The sequence below is a fragment of the Phalaenopsis equestris genome, unplaced genomic scaffold (genome assembly GCF_001263595.1).
Source record: "Phalaenopsis equestris unplaced genomic scaffold, ASM126359v1 Scaffold000403, whole genome shotgun sequence".
NCBI classification, from domain to species: Eukaryota; Viridiplantae; Streptophyta; class Magnoliopsida; order Asparagales; family Orchidaceae; genus Phalaenopsis; species Phalaenopsis equestris.
In genome coordinates this window covers 978,888-1,002,794 of record NW_018164845.1, presented here as the reverse complement: position 1 = coordinate 1,002,794, position 23,907 = coordinate 978,888, and the positions used below count along the sequence as shown (strand labels likewise).

The following is a 23,907-nucleotide window of genomic DNA, read 5'->3' as shown; positions in this document are numbered from 1 at the left end:
TATATATATATATATATAAATACATCTAGTTTTGCAGCTTCACTTTTTTCCTAGAGTTCTAGAATTGCTGGATCTCTTTTTTCAAGCCACCTGTCAAGCAACTCCTCTCGCTTTGTCTTTATTGTGTTCAAGAAGTCTACTTTGCCAAGGTATCTCGTGGACCATTCTAGTCTCTAATGCACAAGATTTAATTTCATTTTTCTAGCTGTTGAAACCAAAAGTCGCAAAATGCCACCCCCTGCGGCTTGCGCCAAACTCAGCCCAAATTCAATTCGGCCAATTCCACAAGTCTCAGTCGCTCATAATGTTGATCACCCTCCACCAATATGTTGACTAACAGATCCCCTCCGTTCAAACTTTGGAACATTGGCCAGCATGAAAAAGAAGATATTACAATAATGTCAACTTTCTTTTTTTTTATTTTATTTTTAATGTATCGAATTTAAGAAATATAATGTTCTTTTGAGAGCAACAAGAAAGAATACGGTATATTTAACTCATTAGAGCTATTACTCTGACAGAAAATTACATGCGGGTTGAACTTAGATTTGAGTGTAGATCACATCCAAGGAATACAGTGTGGGGAGGAGAGAGATAAAGAGAGAAATATAGAAGAGAAAGAGTTGTGACTGTAAAACTAATAATCTTTTTTAGCCTTCCCTTGTTCCTGTTCTCATATTTATGATAAATAAAAGTTATATTGTGAAATATAGATAATGCTGTTAAGATTCTCTATTCTCCTTCCAGGTTAGATCGACTGGATAATTTGCCTTGTGTCAATTTACGGCTCTTTGTATTTGATAGGGTGGATTGTTTGACACATGTCCGATTCAAGGTGGTCGGATCTAATTCAACATACTTTGATCAAACATATTTTAGTTCTCCAACTCTCTCGTATATTCATAAGTTACAGGTTGTGATAAGAGAGAGAATTAAACTCAACAGTGGTTTTAGATTTTTTAATTAACTCTTACCAATTAATAGTCCCTTTATTTCTGTGCTCATGATTGCTTAAAAATATGTGATTATATCTTTCTAGTTTTGCTTGGTCATTTTCCCTTATTTTGTGCTCCGTTTTGAGAGATTTCTCGTGATGGACATGTTTCTTCAATGTCGGGCACCCATTGCAAGTTGTTTCATGGACTATTTGCTGAGGAAAAAGGCATAAAACACCTCGAAGGTGGCTGTAAAAAGAAGTTGTTGTAAGGAAGACGAGAGTCTCTCTTTCATATCACATTGGCTCTTTTGAGTGGTTCCCGGGGGCGCTCTACTCACGGCCATGGATTTCCCTCAGACGAGATCCATTATTCAATCGTCTGATATACCACCTGCACAGCCCATCACAACCCTTGGTACAATGAAACGTCAGACTTTTTGGTTGCCTACTTATTCTTTGTCGTTGTAACAACTTCCTCCTCTATAACCCATTTTGTTTTAATTGATCAAATATATAGGTATGTTTTTGTGTTTGATCGAGATACTCTGTGGTTTCTTATCGGTTGATGATTTTATCGTTTATATGAATGACATAAGATGAAACCCATCTGAGTTTGAATGATGCTTCACTAGGGGGGTGAGGGGTAAGATGGTGGAAAGAGATGATCAACCCTTCAGAGGATGTGCCCAGATTGATCGCCACACATACACCTTATTATTGACATAGAAGAATAGGTGCATTCATCCCATGCAGATCATAAGGAGTTGGACTATCGCCTATCTGAGATTATTAGCGCTCTAACTAAACTTGGAGATGCAGACTGTATTCGCCTACATGACTTTGTTAGAATAAGAGCTATCGATGGTGAATTAGATGGTGTCCACTCTACAACAGGATCTTACAAGCTCACAACAATTTGTCCCTGTCTCTTCAAACTCAAATAGAGTTAAATAAGTTAAGTCAATTTTCTTCTAGTGGATAGTTTTTATTTTGAAAGCTATTTCTGCTAGGGTATGCCTTGGCTGAAGTATCCTTGGATCCATTTATTAACTATTTTCTCTTTAAATGAAATGAAACTTTTATTTTTTACATTAGTCAGTTCACAGCAAGAATAATACTCTTTTCTGACAACCACATGCCATCGGTTGTCTAGAGAAATACCATCACTTTTGATGTTTCTGAAGACTTATCAACTGTTTTAAGCTCATAAAAAAAATGCTTGTCAGTAATTTTAAAACCGAATAATACTCCAACGACATAAACTTTCCGAGGCATAATCGATGAACTTTTGTTGTAGATTTTTTAAGAAATTTCAATTTGTCGGTTCTCTTCAGTTTTTATAACCAATGATTTATTTTGTTTGCATTAGCGACAGTCTTCAAGTTGTAAGTGTCATGTCTGTCGCTTTTTTTACTTGGGCTTACTGTGGGTTATGTGTCGCTGATGAGTTGGTTTTGATAGCTGATGAAAAAAACTGTCAGAAATTTTTCATGGCCATCGATTTCTTATGACGCTGTTAAGTTGTCAGTTCGGTGTTGCTTATGCGTTGGTGATTAAGTCCATCGTCTAGCCATCATTTATGGAAACTAATTTGTTAAAAGTGGTCGCTACACCTTCGGTAGGCTGTCGGAAACTTGCACTGTCAATAAAAAAATAGATTCTCCCTTTCATATTTACATTACCACACATGTTATCGTAATATTTAATTACAATTCCAAGAATTTAACGAACTAAAATAGTGTTCGAAATAATAAATTATCTAATCAAATAATGAAATAAACAAAATGCATTTAATATAATATAAATAAATTACTTTTCTTTGAAGAAATGTATGTTCAAATGTACAACATAATCAAAGAAAGAAAAAGCAAAAGAAAAATATCCCTCCTAATCCTCCTCTTATATCTCCTCATCCTCACCCTCTCCCTTGCCACGTTGCCGGAACGAATCTGACTCGGCCTTCAGCTTGGCCTTCATGTTTGCCTCCAGCTCCGACATCATCTGAATGACGCTGACCTCCATCTCGGCAGCGAATGCGACAACACGCCTAGAGTCCTTCTCCTCCTAAGCAGTAGAGGTAGAAGCTACAGATGCACAAGAAGAGAAGTGGGCATCGTAGGCAGACACCTATGACCCGAGCCAGTATACTCGACCTTTTTTTTCCCTCCAACAGCCTACCTCCATAGATTGTACTCAGAAGGATCACGATTGCGGATTGTAGTACTACCTGACGCCTGAGGTCGGCTCTCTTTTACCTACGAGCTTAAAATCATTGATATTTTGTCGGTAATATTAAAAACAACGGTTTTTCTTGTCATAACCAACAGACTGTAGCCGTCGAAAAAATCCTAAATTTCTGTAGTGACTTGACATCCGTCAGGTCGGGATGAGACAACCACTTAGAAAATACATCACATTTTATTTACCATATGTTTGGATCAATTTTTGTTTTAATATTGTGTGGATCATATGCTTAATATTTTGGGCCGTATATCATTTTTATGTGATGTACATGACTAGAAGTATTTCCGGGAAGTCCCAGTCAACTTTAGCGCACACTGCTGCTACATATGCTACGTGCACGGGCTCGATAACTCAAAATTCTTAATATATGTATATAAATTTATTTTCTTAAAATATATGTTACTAATATAATTAAGTTATGCAGTGTAATTTAGAGAAATTTACGTTCATACCACACAATTTTTATGTATTTATATATCTTACACCAAAAGTTTGATATTAACATTTATATCATTTTAGGGTTATAAAACCATATATTTTAAGAAGTTATAAAAGGTTGTATTTATTATGTGATGTTAACGATCTAAGTTTAATATATGAAAATATAAAAATTTACGTGTTAAATAGGCCGACAATTCTTATGAATTAACATATCTCAAACATGAAAGAAAAAATATATGTTTATATAATTAAGAAATTTATAAGATTTTATTATTTAATTATATGTAATTAAAACAAAAGCTTCCACTAGCACATGCCTAAGTGAATTTCTTAATATCAAAATCTAAAATTTGAGTCTTAAAATATATTTTTTTTATAAATTATACTATCCATATAGGGCTGTCAAAACAGCTCGTTGTTCACGAACAGCTCGTGTTCGGCTCGTCAAGAAACTCGTGTTCAGCTTGTTCACTAAGTTAACGAGCCGAATTTCTTCCGAAATGTGCAGGAGCCGAACACGAACAAAAATTTGTTCGTTCATGTTCGGCTCGTCTTGGCTCGAATTACCACTCATCAATTATATATATATTGATGAGTAATATTTTTAAAAATTTTAATTGACTATAAGGCTACAAAGATTTATAATCAATTAAAATAATGAATTAAGAAAATAGAATAAAAATTGTTAAATTAGATTCAAATGATGCTTTAATATAAACAATAATCTTTAAACTTGTTCCAACCCTTAACATCTTATGGCTACGTGATTAGGGTTGTCAAAACGACTCATTTTTCGTGAATAACTCGTATTCAGCTCGTTAAGCAAACGAGCCGAGCACAAACACACTTTTTGAGCTCAAAATATAAACGAGACGAACACGAACTGAGCCCGGGCTCACTCATGTTCGGCTCGTTTACACCCGAAGATCCATACACAACAATTTCTCTTTTTATCCTATATTTGATAAAACATCATACACCATGTAATAAATACACTCTTTTTATTTAATAAATTTAAAAAAAAAAAAAAAAAAAAAAAAAAAAAAACACCATCTATTACAAGCAACTCTCTTTTAACCATATTATTCTCCAATCGAAATATAAATGAAAATAAAAACAGCAATTTTTACTAATAAGCTTATTCTATGGGCACAAGGGATCAACGCGTGAGTCAAACGTCTAGTATTTTTCCGTAATGTATGACGTGGACATCATACTCCACGGTGGCATCCAGCGTGTCGAGATCAAGGCAATGAGTCCTTGCCAGCACATACCCTCTCGCGAAGCGAAAAAGCCCGGTGCCGCCGACAATCGGCATTTCCCTCACAGGGTGGAGGGGCTGGTTGCGGCCCAGCACGGAGAGAACGCTGCCGTTGTACTTCCCCGCCGTGAAGGCCAGGTTCATGGTCATGAGCAGGCTCACCTCCTCCTGGCCCGTCGCGGCGTACAGGCCTTGGGCACGGCCCAGGAGGGTGGAGTTCAGCTCCGGGCCTTCGGTGAGCGGGTCGTCCATTATGGCTATTATGCCGAAGTACGACTGAGGATGGGCTCCGGCGGCGAGTTTTGTGACTGGAACAGCGGTGGCGTTGCGGCCGGTGATGCTGTCGTGGAAGTAGAAGTGGAGGTGGCTGTATTTTTGTTTTAGGTTGTGTTTGTGGGCGGCTGTGAGGGAGAGGAGGAGGAAGAGGAGGAAGGAGAGGAGAAGACGAGAAGCCATGGCGATTGGTGGAGGAGAGGAGAGGAGAGGAGAGGGATAAATGACTATACGGCTGTTTGGTTGGTGTATATAAAGATTAGAGAGGAGTAATGGAGTAATTATTAGTTTGTTTGTAAATTTTTTTTTTACGTAGTTTGAATGAAAAAGAAGTGTAATTGGTTGATTTAATAGTATATTTTTTATGTTTAAGAGTATGAAGTTGAATTACTTATATTATATTTTAATGTTTATTTGTTAACATATTGAAGAAATATAAAAATGTTCAGTTTTAAGTATTTTGAGTTTATGGAGGGCGTAGAGTTGTTATAATGATTTAGATGGTTCAAATAACGAAAAAATAATGCATTAGTAGTTTTGATGTAGTTTTGCATCAGGATTCCAATCAGGATCTATCACATGTACAGACAAACTCATTCATGTATTAAATTATTATTATTATTATTATTTTGCATAAGTATTCCTGAATCAATATTTTTTTCTCAAATAACAAGTAGATAAAACTATTTAATGTTCCACATGAAATAAATAGTGTGTGTGATGATTCTAATGAGTGAAGTATGCGGGTTTCGCAAATGATTTTAATTTTTACTAAAATTTAAGTGTTCTTTTGGCATTTTTTTTTTATTTTTTTATTTTTTATATATGTTTGTCTAGAATTTTCTTACATATTTTATTTTTTTAAAACACATTAATATATTTTTAACATACTAAAAATAATTTTTAAAGGTTTTTAATTTTTTTTAACAATCATATTTTAATTAATTGTGTCAAATATATTTGTTTCAATTGAACATGTAAATAAAATAAAGTAAAAAATAAAATATAGAAATAGAAAGTTAAAATGGGTTCAATCGGCCTCATTTATGGTTAATGTTTCATGCTTTCGCTACAATTAAAAGTTTGTGTGCGGGATGAGCGAGTTCTAAACATGTCCAAAAGATTAAAATAAAATTAAAATTGAGAAAATAGCCTTCTTATAATATATTTGTATTTACGTTCGAATGTTAGTCAAAGTTAAATTGACTTTTGTGCTTCTAAGTCTGAAATTAGGGAGTAGCGGCGCTGGGCTGTGAAACGTGTACGGTGTTTTGGGGGCGGGTGGGCGGCAGGGGATTAATGCGTCAATATTTTTTGTAGGTTGGTCAACGTTATGGAAAACCGAGGCTTATGGGAGTTTCTAGTATTAAAGCCTTGATTAGGCGGCGCTGATCTGCTGCGGTGTTTGGAACACGAAGCAAGAGTTGCATGCATGAAGCTTTGCCACGCGCAAAGTGGTCCCGGCACGGTAACAGAAATAACGACAAAGCTTTGTAATCTCTCCATCCGCACTTCGGGCACGTGGCGGTGCGTCGGAAAATCTTGATTTATAAAATAAAAATAAATTTACATGCATCGACGTCCGCAATGGTTGAAGGGAGTTTGAATGTTTTCTTAAATAAAATTTAAGTGCGGTAGCTGATGAAAAAGTTGTGTTCTAATTATTTCAAAAAAAAAAATTTATAATAGTTGACGTATTATTTGGAAGAGTATTTTTTTTTTCAGTAACTTTACGGTTGCTTCTTCAAATAGTTATAGTTGTCACAAATAGACTTTTAATCAGTCGTGACAACTCTACCTCTGAACTCTCCCATATTGTGGGTCGATATGGCTTTCAAAATAGCCAGGAGTTCTTGAAGAGCTTATATTTGGGTTGTTAATTAGCTCAAGTTTTATTAGTTGGTTAAGTAAATGGCCTGTCGTCCTAAAGTAACACCGGTTGAGAATCAACAGACTGAGATACAAGTGGACAAAATGTTGTTGGTCTTCGCCCCTACTGATTCCACCATCACCCGATTCAGTACTATCTTCTTGGACTTGGAGAAAGGGCCCCTGAACATAAAAATTTCGATTTTTCAGCCTGATGGAGGACAACTGATGCTGTCTCAAGCCAAAACAAAATTGTTCCTTATAAAAGGCAAGGTCAAGGACATATGGAGTTGTCATTTGGCTGTGCTCATCAGTGACCCAAAGAATGGTGGAGGAATCATATATGCATGTGTCCTATAGCTGAACTACTTCTTCTTGGATCATCGTCGATTGTTCAAGAGTCGGTCACATTCAATTGATGCTTGAACAACCACCACTGGTGTTGTAATGTTTTTCAAAGGCGAATCATCACCGAAGTCCAGCAGTCCAGCTACATAAAAAATGAAGTAAAGAGAAGGAGACCCAGAGAAAATCAAAACTGACAAATAAGAGCGAAACTCCTCATAGCTTGGTGTCTATCACACTAAGATGATAAACTGATAAGTTGCTCTCATCGAGTGGCGGCAAAGCATCAGTAGTTTCTTGCATCCTAAGCAATAGTAGAGTACCAATAGCTTCTTGCATCTCGAGTGATGACAAAGCACTAACAACTTTATCCTTGGTACATTCAATTGGTAGGTCTTGTACTACCACAGACGGTTGAGCCAATGAATTAATGGTCAGGTCAATCGTTGAACTTTCATCCATTGATGACTGATGAATGAATCAGACAAACTTAATTGATGCACTGACACGGGCACTTTTTGCTTCTTGGTATTACTTTTCTTATTCTTTTCATATTCTGGGAGGTACAACTCATTTGATCTCCCAAAGGTGACAAAAAACATTTTCTTACTGGGGGGACTGATTGGAAGATCTAACATATTCTCAATGATAGCACTTGGAAACAAATCGATTCAAAAGAAAAGTTGAAAAATAAATATAGAATGTCAAAAAGTTTCATCAAGATTTATTTATTAGAACCAAAGATATCGTAATCTAGTTCAATTTTTGAATCACTGATTAAAAATAAATAATATCTTCTTTTTTCATTAAATTCTTTTATTTTTATCACATCATCTTCTTCAAAAGTAAGAGAGTCAATGAACTAAAATACGTACACCAAAAACATATAAACACTGATCATGAGAATATCTAACGATCTAGAAGAAAGAAAGTACGATAAAGAAGAGTACGCCGACATTGACTTGAAGACCTACTTATTTGATCAGATGCAACCATTCGAGCCAAAGAAAGCAAGGTCTAAGCTAATTGAGTCACAAAGGTGACTGACTCTGAGCTATTCAATCCTAAACAAGACAAAGATATATTCAAGCCAACCATCATAAGAAATCCGACCGAAGGTAGCAACTACCTTCTGGTAGGTCTGATGTGAGGAAAGATGCAACCCAACAATATCACAAATCATCCCATTGATGCTTTTGAAACTTTTTATCAGGGATCAAGAATTAATAATACAATAAAGAGTCTTATAGTCATCTAGTAGGCTCTCCTCATTGAAGAGTGACCTGTCAATCAGGTTACGACGATTTACCCTGCTCGATAGTCCATCATTGCTCTGCCAACAGGAGTTCCTCATTAGAGATCGAGGGTCGATAGTCAAACTAGATCAAACGATCGACAACACTAACAAAGCCTAGTGATATGAACCAGACATGTTGACCTAAAGCCAATTAAGCTCAGTCGATCGGAGATGCCAACTAATCCTAGCTAATTGAACCAATCCTGTTGAGCTAAAGCCATAATAGCTTAGCCGATCAAGCCAAAGCACCTGAGAGATAGGATCATACATATAAAATACCTTGAATATCGTGAAACGTCATTAAAATATAGAAAAAATGTAATATCATCATATTGTACTTTCTCCCCAATAAAAGAGAAGATCATTTCATGAATAAGACACGGTGAATTATTATTCATTACTGTTCACTTTTCTCTTTGTCTCTCTATCTCTCTCTTGGCTTAGGCTCAATTCTTTAGGGTGTGATTTACAAACAAACGCTATAGAAAAAAAATGCTAAAACCAACAGTAAAATTGACAGCCTCAATTTTCGTCAGAAAAAAGATTTATTTTTGGAAGGTCTGGCTACGATTTATGATATGGATTATTTGCGACTGTATAATTATATGACAGATCATTGCTTATCAATACTAATATTTTTTTGGACGCTTTTAATTATTACGGACTTATTAAGCCATCAATTATAAGCAAATAATAATTGATGAATATATTTTATCATCGGTTATTATTTTGTCAAGATAAAATATCATAAGTGCTAGTTAATCATTGTATTAAATTTTTATGATGTCTAAATTCGATTACAAATGCTTTTAAATGCTGAAAAAACATTTTGATGAAAGTATATTTTTAAAATTGATAAAGCATTCTTTCAAACAATTATGTTTAATATTATCATTGTAACACTATACATTACCTGTTACATTTATTTAAATAATTTCTACAAAAAATATTTCTTCAAGAACATGTTATTGTAGTTTTTCATTATAATTGATATGTGTCGGAACGTCTGCAACGACAAATTGATTATTTAGCATCTTAGTGTTAAACATAAATCCAACACATACTTTGTAATCAAAGAGAGAAGTAAGCAATAGGAGACACCTCAATTTTTACGTGAAAAACACTAAAAAAGAAAAAATACCATGGGACCTAGGCCAGTTGAAGTATTCCACTATGAATGATGAGTACACAAGCCAATTTTTTTTCCTAAATTAGGAAGGAGTAAAGATGATCATTATAAATGTAAAATAGTAGGTAATCGATAATATGTGTAATATGACTGCAATGAATGTAGCTCTTGAAGAAAGTATGTTGCATGGGTCGTAGTCAATTGCCTTGGTGGTGGTAGTCCTTTGTGAATGTTATAGACGATGGTCGTAGTACCAACTTGTTATATAGACAATAGTTAAAAGTCATTGTAGTAGTTGGTCTTTTGGACCACAGATAGTTGCTTAGCGTCGATAGACCACATAGGCCATAATAGGAAGTTACTAAAGCTATGAGCCACATAGGCAGTAGTTAGTCACATGGGCTATTATGATGAGTCGTGAAGATGTCCATAGATCACAAGGGCTAAAGTAAGAAACGACACAAATTGTGAACCATGTACGTGGTAGTTATTTGTGTAGGTCTTAGTTGTGAGCAATGACAACATTTGTAGGCCGTGGGGGCTGGAATAGGGATCTCCAAATGTTGTGAACCACGTAGGTTGCAGTTGGTTACATAGGCCGTAGTGGTCAGTTGTGATGACATGCCATAAAGTTCAACTATTTATAGTTTGAATTAACCATGTATGGGTCGACTCAGGTTCCCGTTAAATTTTTCAACCAGTTTATGATTTTAGTCGGATTCGGATTGACCTAGTTTAGCCGAACCATTTTCTTATCTGATTTGGATGAACTGACATCCGTACTTAGCTCAAAATAATTTAATTCTCAAAGCGGAGTATAAACGAAAATAAAACACTAATTTTCACTAAAAAGTTTATTCAGGTACAAGAACAAAACCAACGATGCGTATCGTCACTCTCCCAACTCATTCATGTAGAAACAGCACTTGTCAATAATGTATGACATGCACATTATACTCCACGGTAGCATCACCGGTGGTGAGATCAAACCAATGAGTCCGTGCCAGCGCATACCCTCTCGCGAAGCGGAAGAGCCCGCTGCCTCCGACGATCGGCATCTCCCTCACCGGGTGGAGGGGCTGGTTGCGGCCCAGCACGGAGAGAACGCTGCCGTTGTACTTCCCCGCCGTGAAGGCCAGGTTCATGGTCATGAGAAGGCTGGCCTCCTCCTGGTCCGTTGCGGCGTAGAGGCCTTGGGCCCGGCCCAGGAGCGTGGAGTTGCGGTCGGGCCCGTCGGTGAGCGGGTCGTCCATTACGGCTATCATGCCGAAGAACGACTGGGGATGGGCTCCGGCGGCGGGTTTGGTGACTGGAACGGCGGTGGCGTTGCGGCCGCTGACGATGTCGTGGAAGAAGAAGTGGAGGTGGGTTTGTTTTTCTTTGAGGTTTGATAGGAGAGGAGGGGAGGAGGTGGCAATGGAGATGAGCAGGAAGAGGAGGAAGGAGAGAAGGAGACGAGAAGCCATGGATGTTAGCAGAGGAGGGGAATCGTGAGTTTAAGGTACGGAGTATAGAAAGGTAGGTGGTTATTTATAGGAAAGGCGATGGAGAAATTATCACATCCTGTGTGAAATCATTTCACATGATTTGCGTAAAAAGAAAGTGTAAACTGCTGACTAAATGGGATTTTTGTATTTTTTTTTAATTATGAATTTGAATAAAATATATTATATTTTATAATTTTATTATGTTACTGTCTGTTAAAGCTTTAGAGTCCAAATTTTTTAAGGTAATTATTGATGTGATAGTTATGAGGATATGCCATGGAGTAATAATATTTATGAAGGAGATTCATTATCACAATCTTTATTATCTTCAATGTAGTATATGACTGGAATGTTTGGTGTTGCTGATGATTCTTTAAGCTCACTTTGTTATTACATATGCGGCTAGCACATGCTAGAGAGGCTTTATTTCAGGTTTTGGTGATATGATGATTGATCAAAGGTGCAAGCACCAACAAGTTAATTTTTTTTGTGAACATTGTGTATTTAACAAGAAAAAATGGGTATCGTTTGGTACTGTCATTCACAATACAAAATGTATATCTTAGAGTATATTCACACAGATGTTTGAGGTCTGATGAAGGAAACATCATTTAGTGAACAATGATACTTTCTCTCTTTTATTGATGATTACTTCGTGTATATTTAGGTGTACACCATGAAGAATAAAAGTAAGGTTGTAGAGATTTTCATAACTTAGAAAATGTGGCTTGAAACTTATATTGGTAAAAAGATCCAATGTATTAGATCAGACAATTGGGTTGAATACACTTCAGATGCTTTCTTGCAAGAGTTTCAGAGAACTATGATAGAGCATCACTTCACTATTCAAGGGACATTACAGCAAAACGAGGTGGTAAAGAGGATGAACAAGATTTTGATGGTGAAATTTCGGTGTGTGTTATCCAATGTTGAGTTGGATAGAGTATATTGAGCTGAAGCCATAAACTATGTCTGTCACTTGGTGAACCATATGCTTTATACAACTATTGAGAAGAAAACCACAAAGAAGATGTGATCGAGGTATCTTGCTAGAGATAATGAACACATGAGAGTGTTTAGGTATCCTGCTTACTGCCTCATGTAGAATAATAAATTAGAACCACGTGGCAATCTTTATTGGTTTTAGGAGTCATGTCAAAGGATTCAAGCTATATATCAGTCAGAAACGAAGGTTTCCATTAGCAGATATGTTATATTCGAAGAGATAAGCTTATTAAAAAATCAGGACTCAAAGCAAGTGAAGAGTTCTATTGAGACCACAAATATGCAATAGAAGTTAAAATTTGATGCAACTTCAATAGTTCCATAGAATTCATCCACTTTGACTCAGATGTTTGATTCAGTTGCAGCTTAGGAGTTATATGTTGATAATACTCAAGAGGAAGTGAAAGAAGATACTGAGGATGAGACTCCTGGTTAGGAATCTATTGCTAAGAGCAGGATTAGGAGCCAAAATATCCCAAAACTAGCTTAGTTGAGGATCACATTACATTTGCACTTTTAACAATGTAGAAAAAAAATTCTTGTAACTACAAAGAAGCGGTGAAGAGCAGTCTGTGATCTTTGAAGAGTGACAATTTATGAAGAGTTGGTGTCTTTTTGGAAGAATGGTACTTAGAGGTTGGTGAAGCTTTCTATGGGAAGGAAAGTTATCGGGTGCAAATGGGTACGTGCAAAGAAGGAAGAATCTCATGGATTTTATGTGCGGTATAAGATAAGATTAGTGGCAAAAGACATTGTGTAATGTAAATGGATTGTTTATGATGAGGTGTTCTTCTCAGTGGTCAAGCGACCCTCGATCAGTGTTCTCTTAGAACATTTAGCTTAACACAGTCTGATCTTGGAACAACTTGGTGTAAAGACTGCATTACTACACAATGAATTGCAAGAAGAGATCTATTTGTTGCAATCGCCTGGATATGGAGCATCGAAAGACTTGGTTTGCAAACTAGATAAGTCTTTGTATGGATTGAAGAAGACACCACAATAGTTGTATAACAGTTTTAACAGCACATGTCAAGAGGAGTTGATATAATCATTATGTGTATTTCAAGAAGCTGCCCAACAATGAGTTCATTTACTTGTTTTTATATGTTGAAAATATTTGCATATGCTAGTCAGATTATGTTATGAAGAATTAACTATCTAAATATTTTGAAATAAATGTGTTGGGTGAAGCTTGCAGAATTCTCGATATGAAGATTCTCAGGTACAAGATAGCTAAAAAGATTTGGATTTTACAAAATGCTTATGTTCAGAAGGTACTACGAATCCAGAAATTCGTCTATTGCAGGAGTTTCGAGAACATTCGAGCTCAGAACGGATTGCCCATTTGAGTATTTTAAGAACTATACAAAGGCTTGATCCCTTTGGGAGAGGAGTATGTAGGAAACCATCTTAGTGCAATTGAATTGGAGTTTTGGAGCTTATTTGGTCATCTCTCACTTATCTGGAAGAAAAAAGATGAGGTGGATATTATTGCGTTTATGGGCTTTGTTGTAATTAGGGGTAATTTGCTCTTTTGACTTTATTTACTTGTATGCCCTAATCTTCCTTTATAAAAGGGACAAAGGGTGTATGGGTGAGTTATGATGAGATGTGTTGAAGTTATAACCCCTAACCTATTTCTTTCTCCCCATCTAGTGTTAATGATATTTCCCTTCCTAAGAGCGTAAGTAGATAAATTGAATGTCGACCACATAAAACTTTTGTGTTTTATTGTTTTGTGAGAATTTCTACATTGTTTTCGCATAACAATTTTTTTTGCTCAAAACTCACTATATATATATATTTATTAATTTAATATATTACAGAGGTATATAGTTATTCCGTTTTTATGCATGGAGTGTGTTGAACTCAAATCTGTCGTTTGTCTTGTGACCAAAGGATAGAGTGGGGAATCCAAGGGAACCTGAAAGAGAAAGAGAGTTGTCCAGTGGGGGGGTGGGGGCAAAGAGGGTTGTTATTGGGCTCTTTTTTGCCCCTTTTATTCTACACAAATAAAATTACAATGCGAGATTGAGGGAGAGAAAGAGCCCCCTCTTTCACATATGACAAATGTCCTCTATTTATAGATGAAGATAATGGAAAAAAAATAATATTACAATAATACCCTTGCTTTAAGGAGAGTGGTGTAGGATATTTGGTCCTTTTTTCATTTTGAAGCATTGGAGCATGTCGACATTGGGCGATCAGTTGTAGTTTGTTGGCCTACCCCAGGACACCGAACTAGGAAGTCCGAACCTGGAAGGCCAAACTAAGGGGGCGACCTGAGGGACTGGGTGACCAACCTAAAGGGGGAAAATCCTTGCATGCACAACTCCGACGATGGCTTATCCTATCTCAGAGAGGTGCACGACTCTGACTTTTTTACTTCTTGGAAGCGATATTGTAATAAGAATGAAAAATTCATAAGTTCAAAAAATACTTTTTCATGAACTAGTAGCTAGACTTAGTTTTTTTATTAGTCCTTCCATTGGCCTTTGATGAGAAGATTATTATTGGTAAATTTTTTTCATACATTGTGTTTAGTGGATCGATTGGCCAGTCCAAGGAGGCCGAACCAGGGAGGCCGACCTAAAAGAGAAAAATCCCTGCTTGCGCGACTCTTGCAATGACTTTACCTAGCTTAACGAGGGGGTATTTTCTGGCCATACAGAATGCATAATGGATTCATAACCAATTAGATATCTCAAATAATCCGCATACAAAAATATGTAATCCACATGTAATTGTTTATTGGACAGATGACTCTAATTGATTAATTATTCCGTTTTTTTTTTATTGGTCTAAAAAATATTATAATATTTTCCTAAAATTTACACAGTAAAAATAAAAATAAAAATAGAAAAATGATGCTCTAAGAATGTCGTCTTCCTTTTGCTGACTAATAAGGTGGAGAAGGGGATCTCGGTCAACATTTTAGTGGGGGGGGGGGGGGGGGCGGTCAACATTATGAGAAACCGAGACTGCTGCTGTTACTGCGAATTGAATTGAGCGGTTGTCCATAGGGCGGCGTGGGTGTGATCCGCTGAGGAGTTCAGATCAGGAAGCAGGGGATGGATGATGCTTCCCATCTAAAAATAAATAAATATATCTTGTGGTTACTTTATCTGACTTCAAGCAAGACCGGACAGGTGGCGTTGCTGGACTCGTGGCTTGAAAAAATAATTCCGCCGATCTTGAACTCGATCGAGAAAATACTTCACACGCAAAGGTCGGTGGGACTTTGATTTTCTACGCATTTGCACGCGTCACGATTCCACCGAGCTGGTTTCATTCACGAAGACTTATTGTAAATTTCTTAAGAGGAAATTATATTTTTTTTAAAAAAATAAATGGTCAATATTTTCGTTATAATTATCACATTTTTAATTGATTTAGGATCTATTTGGTGTAACTTATTTGGTGCGGTAATATTTTGAAAATATACCAGACATATTTGTGTAACTGCATTTTCGCAGCTTATGTGTTTTCAAAATGCTAAAAACAACATTTTCACACAACACCTATCTAGTTGTGCTGGTAACTTTCTGACTGCGGTCTGATTTTTCCCAAAAAAATAAAAATTAATAATAGTCATCGCGCCTAGCTTATCAGCAAATTATTTTTAATCAATTTATTAACAAATTATTTAATAAATAATAACTGCCCCAAACAGACCCTTAGTACATATCCTTAGTTGTAAGAGATAACTTCATGTTATAAAAATAATTCTAGAATATAACAATAAAATAAGAATAAAATGAGGGTGTGGTGGTGATCTTCAAGCAAAGCGTTGAAAATGTTGCCTCGGAAGTCCTCTTCTTTGTAAGCCCGGTGTTTTCCCCAATGATCTCATGTGGAGGTTCTCTCTTATCTAGGTTTTTTTTTTATTTTTATTTATTTTTTTAATTCAATGTTTTAAAGTTACGACTAAACACTATAAAGCAATCTATCATATTTTAAATAACATAATAATAATAAAAAAAAAACTAATTCAGTGTAAATTCTTACAACAAAATTTCCACTCTAAGTGATGATTAAATGTAAAAAATATTTTGAGTTGTTGGGCCCACAAGCCCATCAATAATGGGCTTTTTTTGTTACAATCATCAAGGTCTGGCAATGTACGTAGCCATTCTACTGTCCACTTTGGCCGTGCATTTGAGATTTTGCTCATAGCAATGCTTGTTGTAGAGACTTGTTCAATTTCTTCTATTACTGTTCTTTGTCGTGAAGTTTTTGAATTCAGAGAAGATGCTTTTATTTTGAAGGCGCACATTGACGATGTTCGAGCGAACTAGTTTAAGTTTGACGGCCAAATGTTATATAAGAGGTTGGTTAGAAAGGGATTGGTCATGGTTGTGGCGATCGAGAACTAGTTTGTAAAATATCTGTTGACGGATTAAAATCCGAGTACAATTAACTTATTATTGAAATAAAAAAGTGATTTAATTTCTCTTTTTGTCTTGATTTTTGCGTAGACGTGGTATTTTCTCTCGAAATCCTCGCGCGGCTTTTTATCTTTCAATGGGTCCCTATAAATAAGGTCGAGGGGTTCCTTTATTTGCTTTCTGTCTTTTCCCTTAGTTCTGTCACGTGGCTTTTTTTTCTTTTCGTTTTTTACGTTCGACTTTTTTATGGCTCCAAAGTGAACTCTGCAAACTTCTGGTTTGGTAGCTGTGACCAAGCGGTCGATCCCGTCACCGTCCCACATTGCTTTTGTGTGGAGGAGGCCTTCGACTTTGACTCGACCATAGGTTCAGAGTTGTTTGCTCGAGTGAGAGGGCGACCGACAGCTTTAGTGAAGACTCAATGGTCACCGAGACCAGTTATGGTATAGACTACAACTTCCCTTATGACAGGAGCTTAAGTTGATTTAAAACCTATTGGACATTTATATCGTCACTGCCGTTGCCCCTTATTTTTTTATTTTCTATCGACCGGACATCTACTACTTCATAATGACTTGGCCAAGTAAATCATTAAAATTTGTTGTGATCCATAATGACTTGGGAGAGCTATGGTGGAATCAACTTGATTAATCAAACTGAACTGTAGGGTATGGTGCAAGTACTTCATAGAAAAATGCAAATGTTATGGAAATAGTCTTTGATGAAAATGAAATTTAAGGAATCAAAGTCATTTTAACCAATTTTCCTTAGGCATTCGGGAGGGTAAAAAAGAAAGTTGCTCCTATTTGTCACTAGTCGCATTTACAATTAGCATTTTAAATTTCTTATGTTCCATTCAATTCATTACAAGGGAGGGTAACTTTATAAGTTGACATTCACTAATCCAAATAAGTTAAGTGGGATTTCTGTATGAATTAACATTTAAAATAGTTTGCAATTCTGTAGAAGTAGTTTGTAGTTACCTATTTTCAATTCCTAGCTAAGATCGAAAACTAGTAGGCTAGAACTTTTTCTTAAAATCTATTTCCCTCATTTTATGTTGGATCAAAATTTCGAACTCAAAAATCCGATATTACTAATATGACACGTACACTTGTGTGAGCCCCCAGAGTGCGAGTGCACCTGGAAGCGGTATCAGTAATCATCAAGACTTACTACTGAGTTTATTTGTGTCTTATACTTTGTGGAGCTTGTTGCTACTAAGAATGGATCCACTTTTAAAGCTTTATTCAATTCAAGCTTGGAGACCAAGATTTCTGATGTGGGAGCGTTGTAGGTTATTCTGCCGATCGAACCTTTTTGGGGCTAGTGTCGACGTTGCTTCTTGTATTCAAGTTTCCTAAGTGTCAATTAGAATTGAGAAACATTAGAAAAATTTATCATAACATCAAATAAGTTTTGAAGTAAACTTCGTTTATCCACTTGGTAATGTGTCAGCCATTTGGAATTGTCTGAGTGGTGCGCATGTATGGTCGGTCAGCTCATTTTGACCGTTGAAAGTTGGTCATTCATTTTGTGGTACTCACCTCCAAGCTAAAGCCTGTAGGAAGATGACAGAAATATTATTTTTTGGCTCCAAATCTGTCATTGCATGAACGTCTAAGTGTGCTCTCCATTAAGAGTGTCTATAAGATGTCTTTTTTTCTCGTTACTGTTGCTTCCCTTCTTATTGGTAGCATAGTTGTTCTTAGAATTAAAATAATAAGAAAATTCAGACTATAGCTAGAAAATTCTTTTTGAAGTCAGACTAGTATTAACTATCTATCCCATCTCGGGCAAGCAAGATCAGTAAGCTTGATTCTCCCTCTTGAGCATGCTCTACGCTCGTTGCATCTTTTAGAATGTTAAGTCCATATTTGTTTTGTGAGGCATTCCTAAGGATCAAAGCGGTAGGAACTATGAGGGAAGAGTAGAAAGGAAGAGAGAAAAAAATGAAAAAACATACATAACTGAGGTATCATTGTGCTCTGTGACTCATTTTTATGTATTAAAAGTAGGGTTTACAAGGGATAATGAGAGAGAGTTATCCCTATATAATATGGGTCTAGAGAGAAGAGCTGAAAGCCCCCAATGCATTCTTTGGATCCCCATATTTCTTCAAGATAGAGGGGAAAAGGTGTAAATTTATATGTCAACCTCTTCTTTAATAGGGGTGTTACAGGGTATTATTGTCTTTTATCATCTTATTCATATTTGTAACTGATTCTGACACCTTTTAGCTTTGCCTATAACTTTTGATTGACTGGTCCTTTGGTTAGTTGACAGAGCTGGTCGTTGGTCGTGTATTTTGCTTGGTTTTAGTTGGCCTTCACTTTGAAAAGTCAGTCGGCTCTGAGAGTGGTAGCCAGTCGGACTTAACATGATCGATCAAATTCGTTATGCATCATTGGTGATTTCTGAAGGGCTTTGGGAAAGTTTTTGAGAGGGCCTCATGTTCGTAGTTCTAAGATTGCTATAGGTACTAGACCTTTGTTTGGTCATTGGTGTGAATGTATGTCCCTTGTTGACTTTGGTGACCTTTTGGTTGTTTGACTAGCCTTCAGGCATTCGACACTCCTACAGTCAACTGGCTATTCTTCCACCGATCAGCTTCATGAATACTTGTAGCTTTCATCATAGGGATGTATATTGTTTTATTTCTTTTAATCTAGACTGCTATATTGTCTAGAGATTCAAACAGATCATTTTTGAGTGTATAAGATAAAAATTTAATTATTCAATTTTGATATGTCATCAATTAGTTTCCTTCATCAAGCATGGATCTCAAGGTAAAGCACAAATCTCAAGGTAATTTTTGTGCAAGTAACATTCAAAACTCTATTAAAAATCATACAAAACTTTGATTTCAACAAAAATATAGTCAAACTGGTCGATTTAATGAGATGAACCCAACAATAAGAAAATTGGTCCAATCCGACTCAAATATTTAAGCCTAGATCAAACCATTAAACAACTTCTTGGATTAGTCAAACTTAAAGTCAAATGAATTTTAAATTAGTCAAACTTAAAGTCAAATCGAGCGTCTCGACAAGATAAATTGAACGAGCTAAGGATCGCTCAATTTTGACATCATTAAGACAATTAAAGGTCCACTGAACACCATCTGATAAAGGGAAACTCTCCGGGCCGTCTGATGTAATGGCCTAGATTCTATTCTTATTTGCAGAGGAGTCTCCCTCAGGCTCTATAAATAGATTCTTACCCCCTTTTGAGAGGAGAATCTAGACACTGAGCCAAAGGAAGACTTGAGTATGGAGAAGTAGAGGTTGAAGTACAATATTCTACATAGAAGAACCAATGAATTCCTCCGGCTCTTGCAGCCACTGATCACCATCGACCATTGCATCGACCACTACCTGCCTACCATGGCCAACCACCATCAATCGACACCTGTTATTGCAGTAAAATCCCTTACGTAGTTACAATGTGCATTATGGAATCCCAACGTGCGTTGCGAATCAGAGAAGCATCTGATAGAACAATACATCATTTAGTACACCATACAACAATGCTCCACAAGGATGGTGTAACAATGCACTCTAATATGGTGTAACGAGAAACCCCGATGATGGTGCAAATAAACACCCCACATATGAGGCAACAACTCCTCACAAAAAAGGTGTAACAATGCACCTTGAACATGATGACTTTCTTCAGACTTTGGAAGTTCTCTCTTTGTATTTATGACTCTCGCCTCTATGGCTTACGAGCATCATCATAGATCATTGTTATGGCCATAACTAATTGCGGCTACATAACTTCAATCCCTTGCAACTCTCAACTCTAGCTTTTTTGGTCTACAGAGTTCATCAAAGCTTATAATTATAGCTCATATCCAACTATGGGCTACGTGGGCCACAAATTGTGCAGCTTCTGAATCCAGCCCTTAAGTCCTTTAGACCCTGCATGGCTCACCACTGCTACCTATTTGACCAATTACTATCTACATGGCACATAACTCGTGCAGCTCCCGACTTTGGTCTTTGCAACTTACAGACATCACCACTCTATCTTACGTGACCAATCACTGCAATATAGCCCACAACTTGTGCATCACTCAACTTTTGCCTCTGCAATCTACGAACATCTTCAAAGCTAACCACTACGGCCTATGTGGACAACTATGGCCTATGTGGTACACAACTTCTCTAACTTCCTACTATGATCTATGTAGCCAACCGACGCTTGTGTAGAAACCTTTTGTGGCTAACATGACCAAGTACTACCATAACTTTCAACTATGACCTATATGACAAGTTGACACAACAACCATCATCTACAACATTCAAATCAGGCTACTGCCTCCATTTTCAATAACGGCCCTTATAACCTACTATCACTAAGAATTATATTCATTACAGTTAGACTATGATTATTATCAATGAACTATTATTGTACATTTACACTTATCATCTTTGTAACTCCATATTTTCTAATTTGGGAGAAGATTGAACATATGTACTCACCATTCATAATAGATTATTTCAATTGAGTCACCTTATATATTTTTTTTTCCATTTTCAGGGTATTCTAAGTAAGAAGTTGAGGTGTCTGCTCCTACTTTTCTTTAATTATCTGAGATCTGCAAAACCCCGATCGGTGACTCAAAAGAAGCAAGGTGATCCGTCGGGTCACTCATTCCTTTGTAGGAGTCAAAGTGGGGAATCCTGAGCTTCTTCAAGGGTATTGTTTCCAAAATCTTTCGGGAGAAGACGCTACCCATAACTGGTCGAGCAAACTTTCCCTCTTGGTCCATCCGACGTGGGACCAATTCATAGATGCAGTGTTATCTGTCGGTTGGGAATCTTCTAGTACCTCGGTTGGTCGGTCGTCGGACCAACCATGGGGGCACTAGCGAACTGCCAAGGGGAGCCTTCTGGGGACTGGTTCCCCATGACTCTCCATCCATGGGAGGCAGTCGAGCGCTCAGCAGAATTATGACTGCCCGAAGAGCCCCAAATTGGTCCATTATTTGTGTTTGCAATGCTTGAACCTATTTTTGTATGTCGTGGAGCATCGTCTCTCTGTTGAACTCTATGGTCGTTGTTTCTCTACACAAGGATTCTTCTTTGGAGTTGGCTCCGCTTCTAGCATGTGACATGTCCATGCTTATCACACTACCTTTCAAGATATTGAATCATGAATTGTCATTTGTGAAACTCACCTTGAGAGTTAAAGTCAGGAGAAGGAGAATGAGAGAGAGAAAGTAAAGTAATTGAGAAAATCACTATAGAGAAATAGAGAGAGGTCTTTTGATTCGCAATTTTACCTCCTATTTATAGAGGTATATTTGCACGGTTACAAGAAGGAGGAAACGATTATGGAAACAGTCCTTCATGTAAATTAATAGTGAGGATTTGTTGTCAAATTTATATCACAATTTGAATTCAAATGTGGTGGCAACCAGCTGGTTGACGCGCTTAAATTCAGTCGATCGAGGCGACCAATCGAATGACGATCGTGTCTGCAGAAGTAAAAGTTCGGTCGGCCGATATGCTGTTGTCAAGCGCACTTGTGAAAAACTTAAACTGCTCGAGAAAGTAGGCGTGGCCCGCCGCTTGAATTCCTCACCATAATACGCAGGTGGCTCCCAGTGAGGTTTCGGTCATTGAAAAATCGACTTGGATCACATTCTTGTGGCTCGATGCCTCGATTATCTAGTCACCATCTTGAAACGCTCGATTACTTTGAGATTCATGTCAATTATGATGTCTTGATTACCTTTTTTATTCTTGCTGCAGGATGAAATATTCGTCAGTTACGGTGAGGGAAATATTCCCCGGACAAAGAAAATCCAGATTTAAATTTCATAAAAACTTGAAGCGCTGAGAAGCGGCGGTTGGGCAAAAAAAAAAAAAAAAAAAAAAAAAAAACCAAAGATTGTCACTCTGACGTAATCAATGAGGTATACCTTAACATGATTAAATACTCATAATTATTATATGATGCTTATCACATGAACAGTCTAGAAGGAAGTTTGAATGGGCATTTCATATTCTGTGCCGGCTTTTCTAATTCCTCATCATTAATTATTGCAGATGGCAGATTTCTTCTTCGTTTACCTCCCTTTCAATATCATCCACTCAAGACAGTCGTCCCTCCCATAGACCCAATTTCCGGGACCAAAAGTCATTTTCGTTACCCTTTTTTTTCCTTAATTTAATTGAAATTATTGTCAGTTGACACATGTCATGATTGCATCCCTCACTTCTTTACTGATGACTTCGTGGGACCCACACCCATATCATGATGAGCGAACGAGAATTATAAGGATTCAGTTTGGGTAGAATTTTGTGCAACTCTAGTGGGTTGTTGGCTTGTGACTTTTTAACACATTATAAATTTAATATAAATTAAACATGATATAGTTCGATATTTATAATTCTTAGAATGATGGTAGGATAACTGCATAAGATTTATAATCAATTAAATTAATTAATTACAAGGCTACAGATTTATAATCAATTAAAAATATTAATGAAAAAAATAGAATATAAATTATTAAATTAAATTCAAATAATGTTTTAAACTTTACCTCAATCATTATTAATATCTTATGACTACGTGATTTGGGTTGTCAAAATGACTGGTTGTGGAACGGCTCATGTTGGGCTCGCTAATCAAACGAGCCGAACACAAACACACTTCTTGAGCTCGAAATATGAACGAGCTGAACACAAGCCGAGCCTAGGCTCGCTCATGCAGCTTGTGTTCGGCTCATTTACACCCCTACTTCTAACCCATACATAGACTGAAAAAACTGGCATATTTCACATAAATATTCATGAGTTTTGTTTGATTGATATGAATGCTAATGTGCAATTTATTTTCTTCATATGATTAAGTTCACAAGTTTTGATAAAACATCTCATACATTAAATGGACTTTCATTAAATGCCTATAATATATAATACATAAATGATAATAAATTTAAATTATATTGACAAAAGTCAATAAAAAAAATTCTAAGGCTTTTTAGGTATCAATTTATTTTTTATTATTTTTAATTTTTTTTTCATTTATTTTTAAAAACATATTTGTTTAATGATTTTTTCATTTATTTCCAAACTATTTAAATGTTATATTTGTAAGTATATAAAATTGAAAAATTACGCACGTAATTGTCTCATACAGTAGACATAAAAATAAATAGTTCTAAATAGTTGAATTAAACTCAAAATTTTTACTTGAAAAATTGAGACAAGAC

General features: G+C 36.4%; 2 protein-coding genes and 1 pseudogene across 2 annotated transcripts; all 3 read right to left on the bottom strand.

Moving 5' to 3' along the window:
• LOC110026893 overlaps nucleotides 1-2,959 on the bottom strand; it is a 19,307-nt pseudogene extending 16,348 nt beyond the window's left edge.
• Nucleotides 2,960-4,694: 1,735 nt separating this feature from the next.
• LOC110026926 (dirigent protein 22-like) lies at nucleotides 4,695-5,355 on the bottom strand. The gene has a single exon (XM_020728138.1). It carries the CDS (start codon nucleotides 5,337-5,339, stop codon nucleotides 4,794-4,796), a length of 546 nt encoding a protein of 181 aa, XP_020583797.1. The 5' UTR covers nucleotides 5,340-5,355; the 3' UTR covers nucleotides 4,695-4,793.
• A 5,259-nt stretch (nucleotides 5,356-10,614) lies between these two features.
• Nucleotides 10,615-11,310, bottom strand: LOC110026914 (dirigent protein 22-like). Its single transcript, XM_020728124.1, has one exon. The coding sequence runs from the start codon at nucleotides 11,260-11,262 to the stop codon at nucleotides 10,726-10,728; it is 537 nt and encodes a 178-aa protein (XP_020583783.1). The 5' UTR covers nucleotides 11,263-11,310; the 3' UTR covers nucleotides 10,615-10,725.
• Nucleotides 11,311-23,907: the final 12,597 nt, after the last annotated feature.

Coding starts and splice junctions, on each gene's coding strand:
- LOC110026926 (XM_020728138.1), bottom strand. CDS start 5,339: ATGGCTTCTCGTCTTCTCCTCTCCTTCCTCCTCTTCCTCCTCCTCTCC.
- LOC110026914 (XM_020728124.1), bottom strand. CDS start 11,262: ATGGCTTCTCGTCTCCTTCTCTCCTTCCTCCTCTTCCTGCTCATCTCC.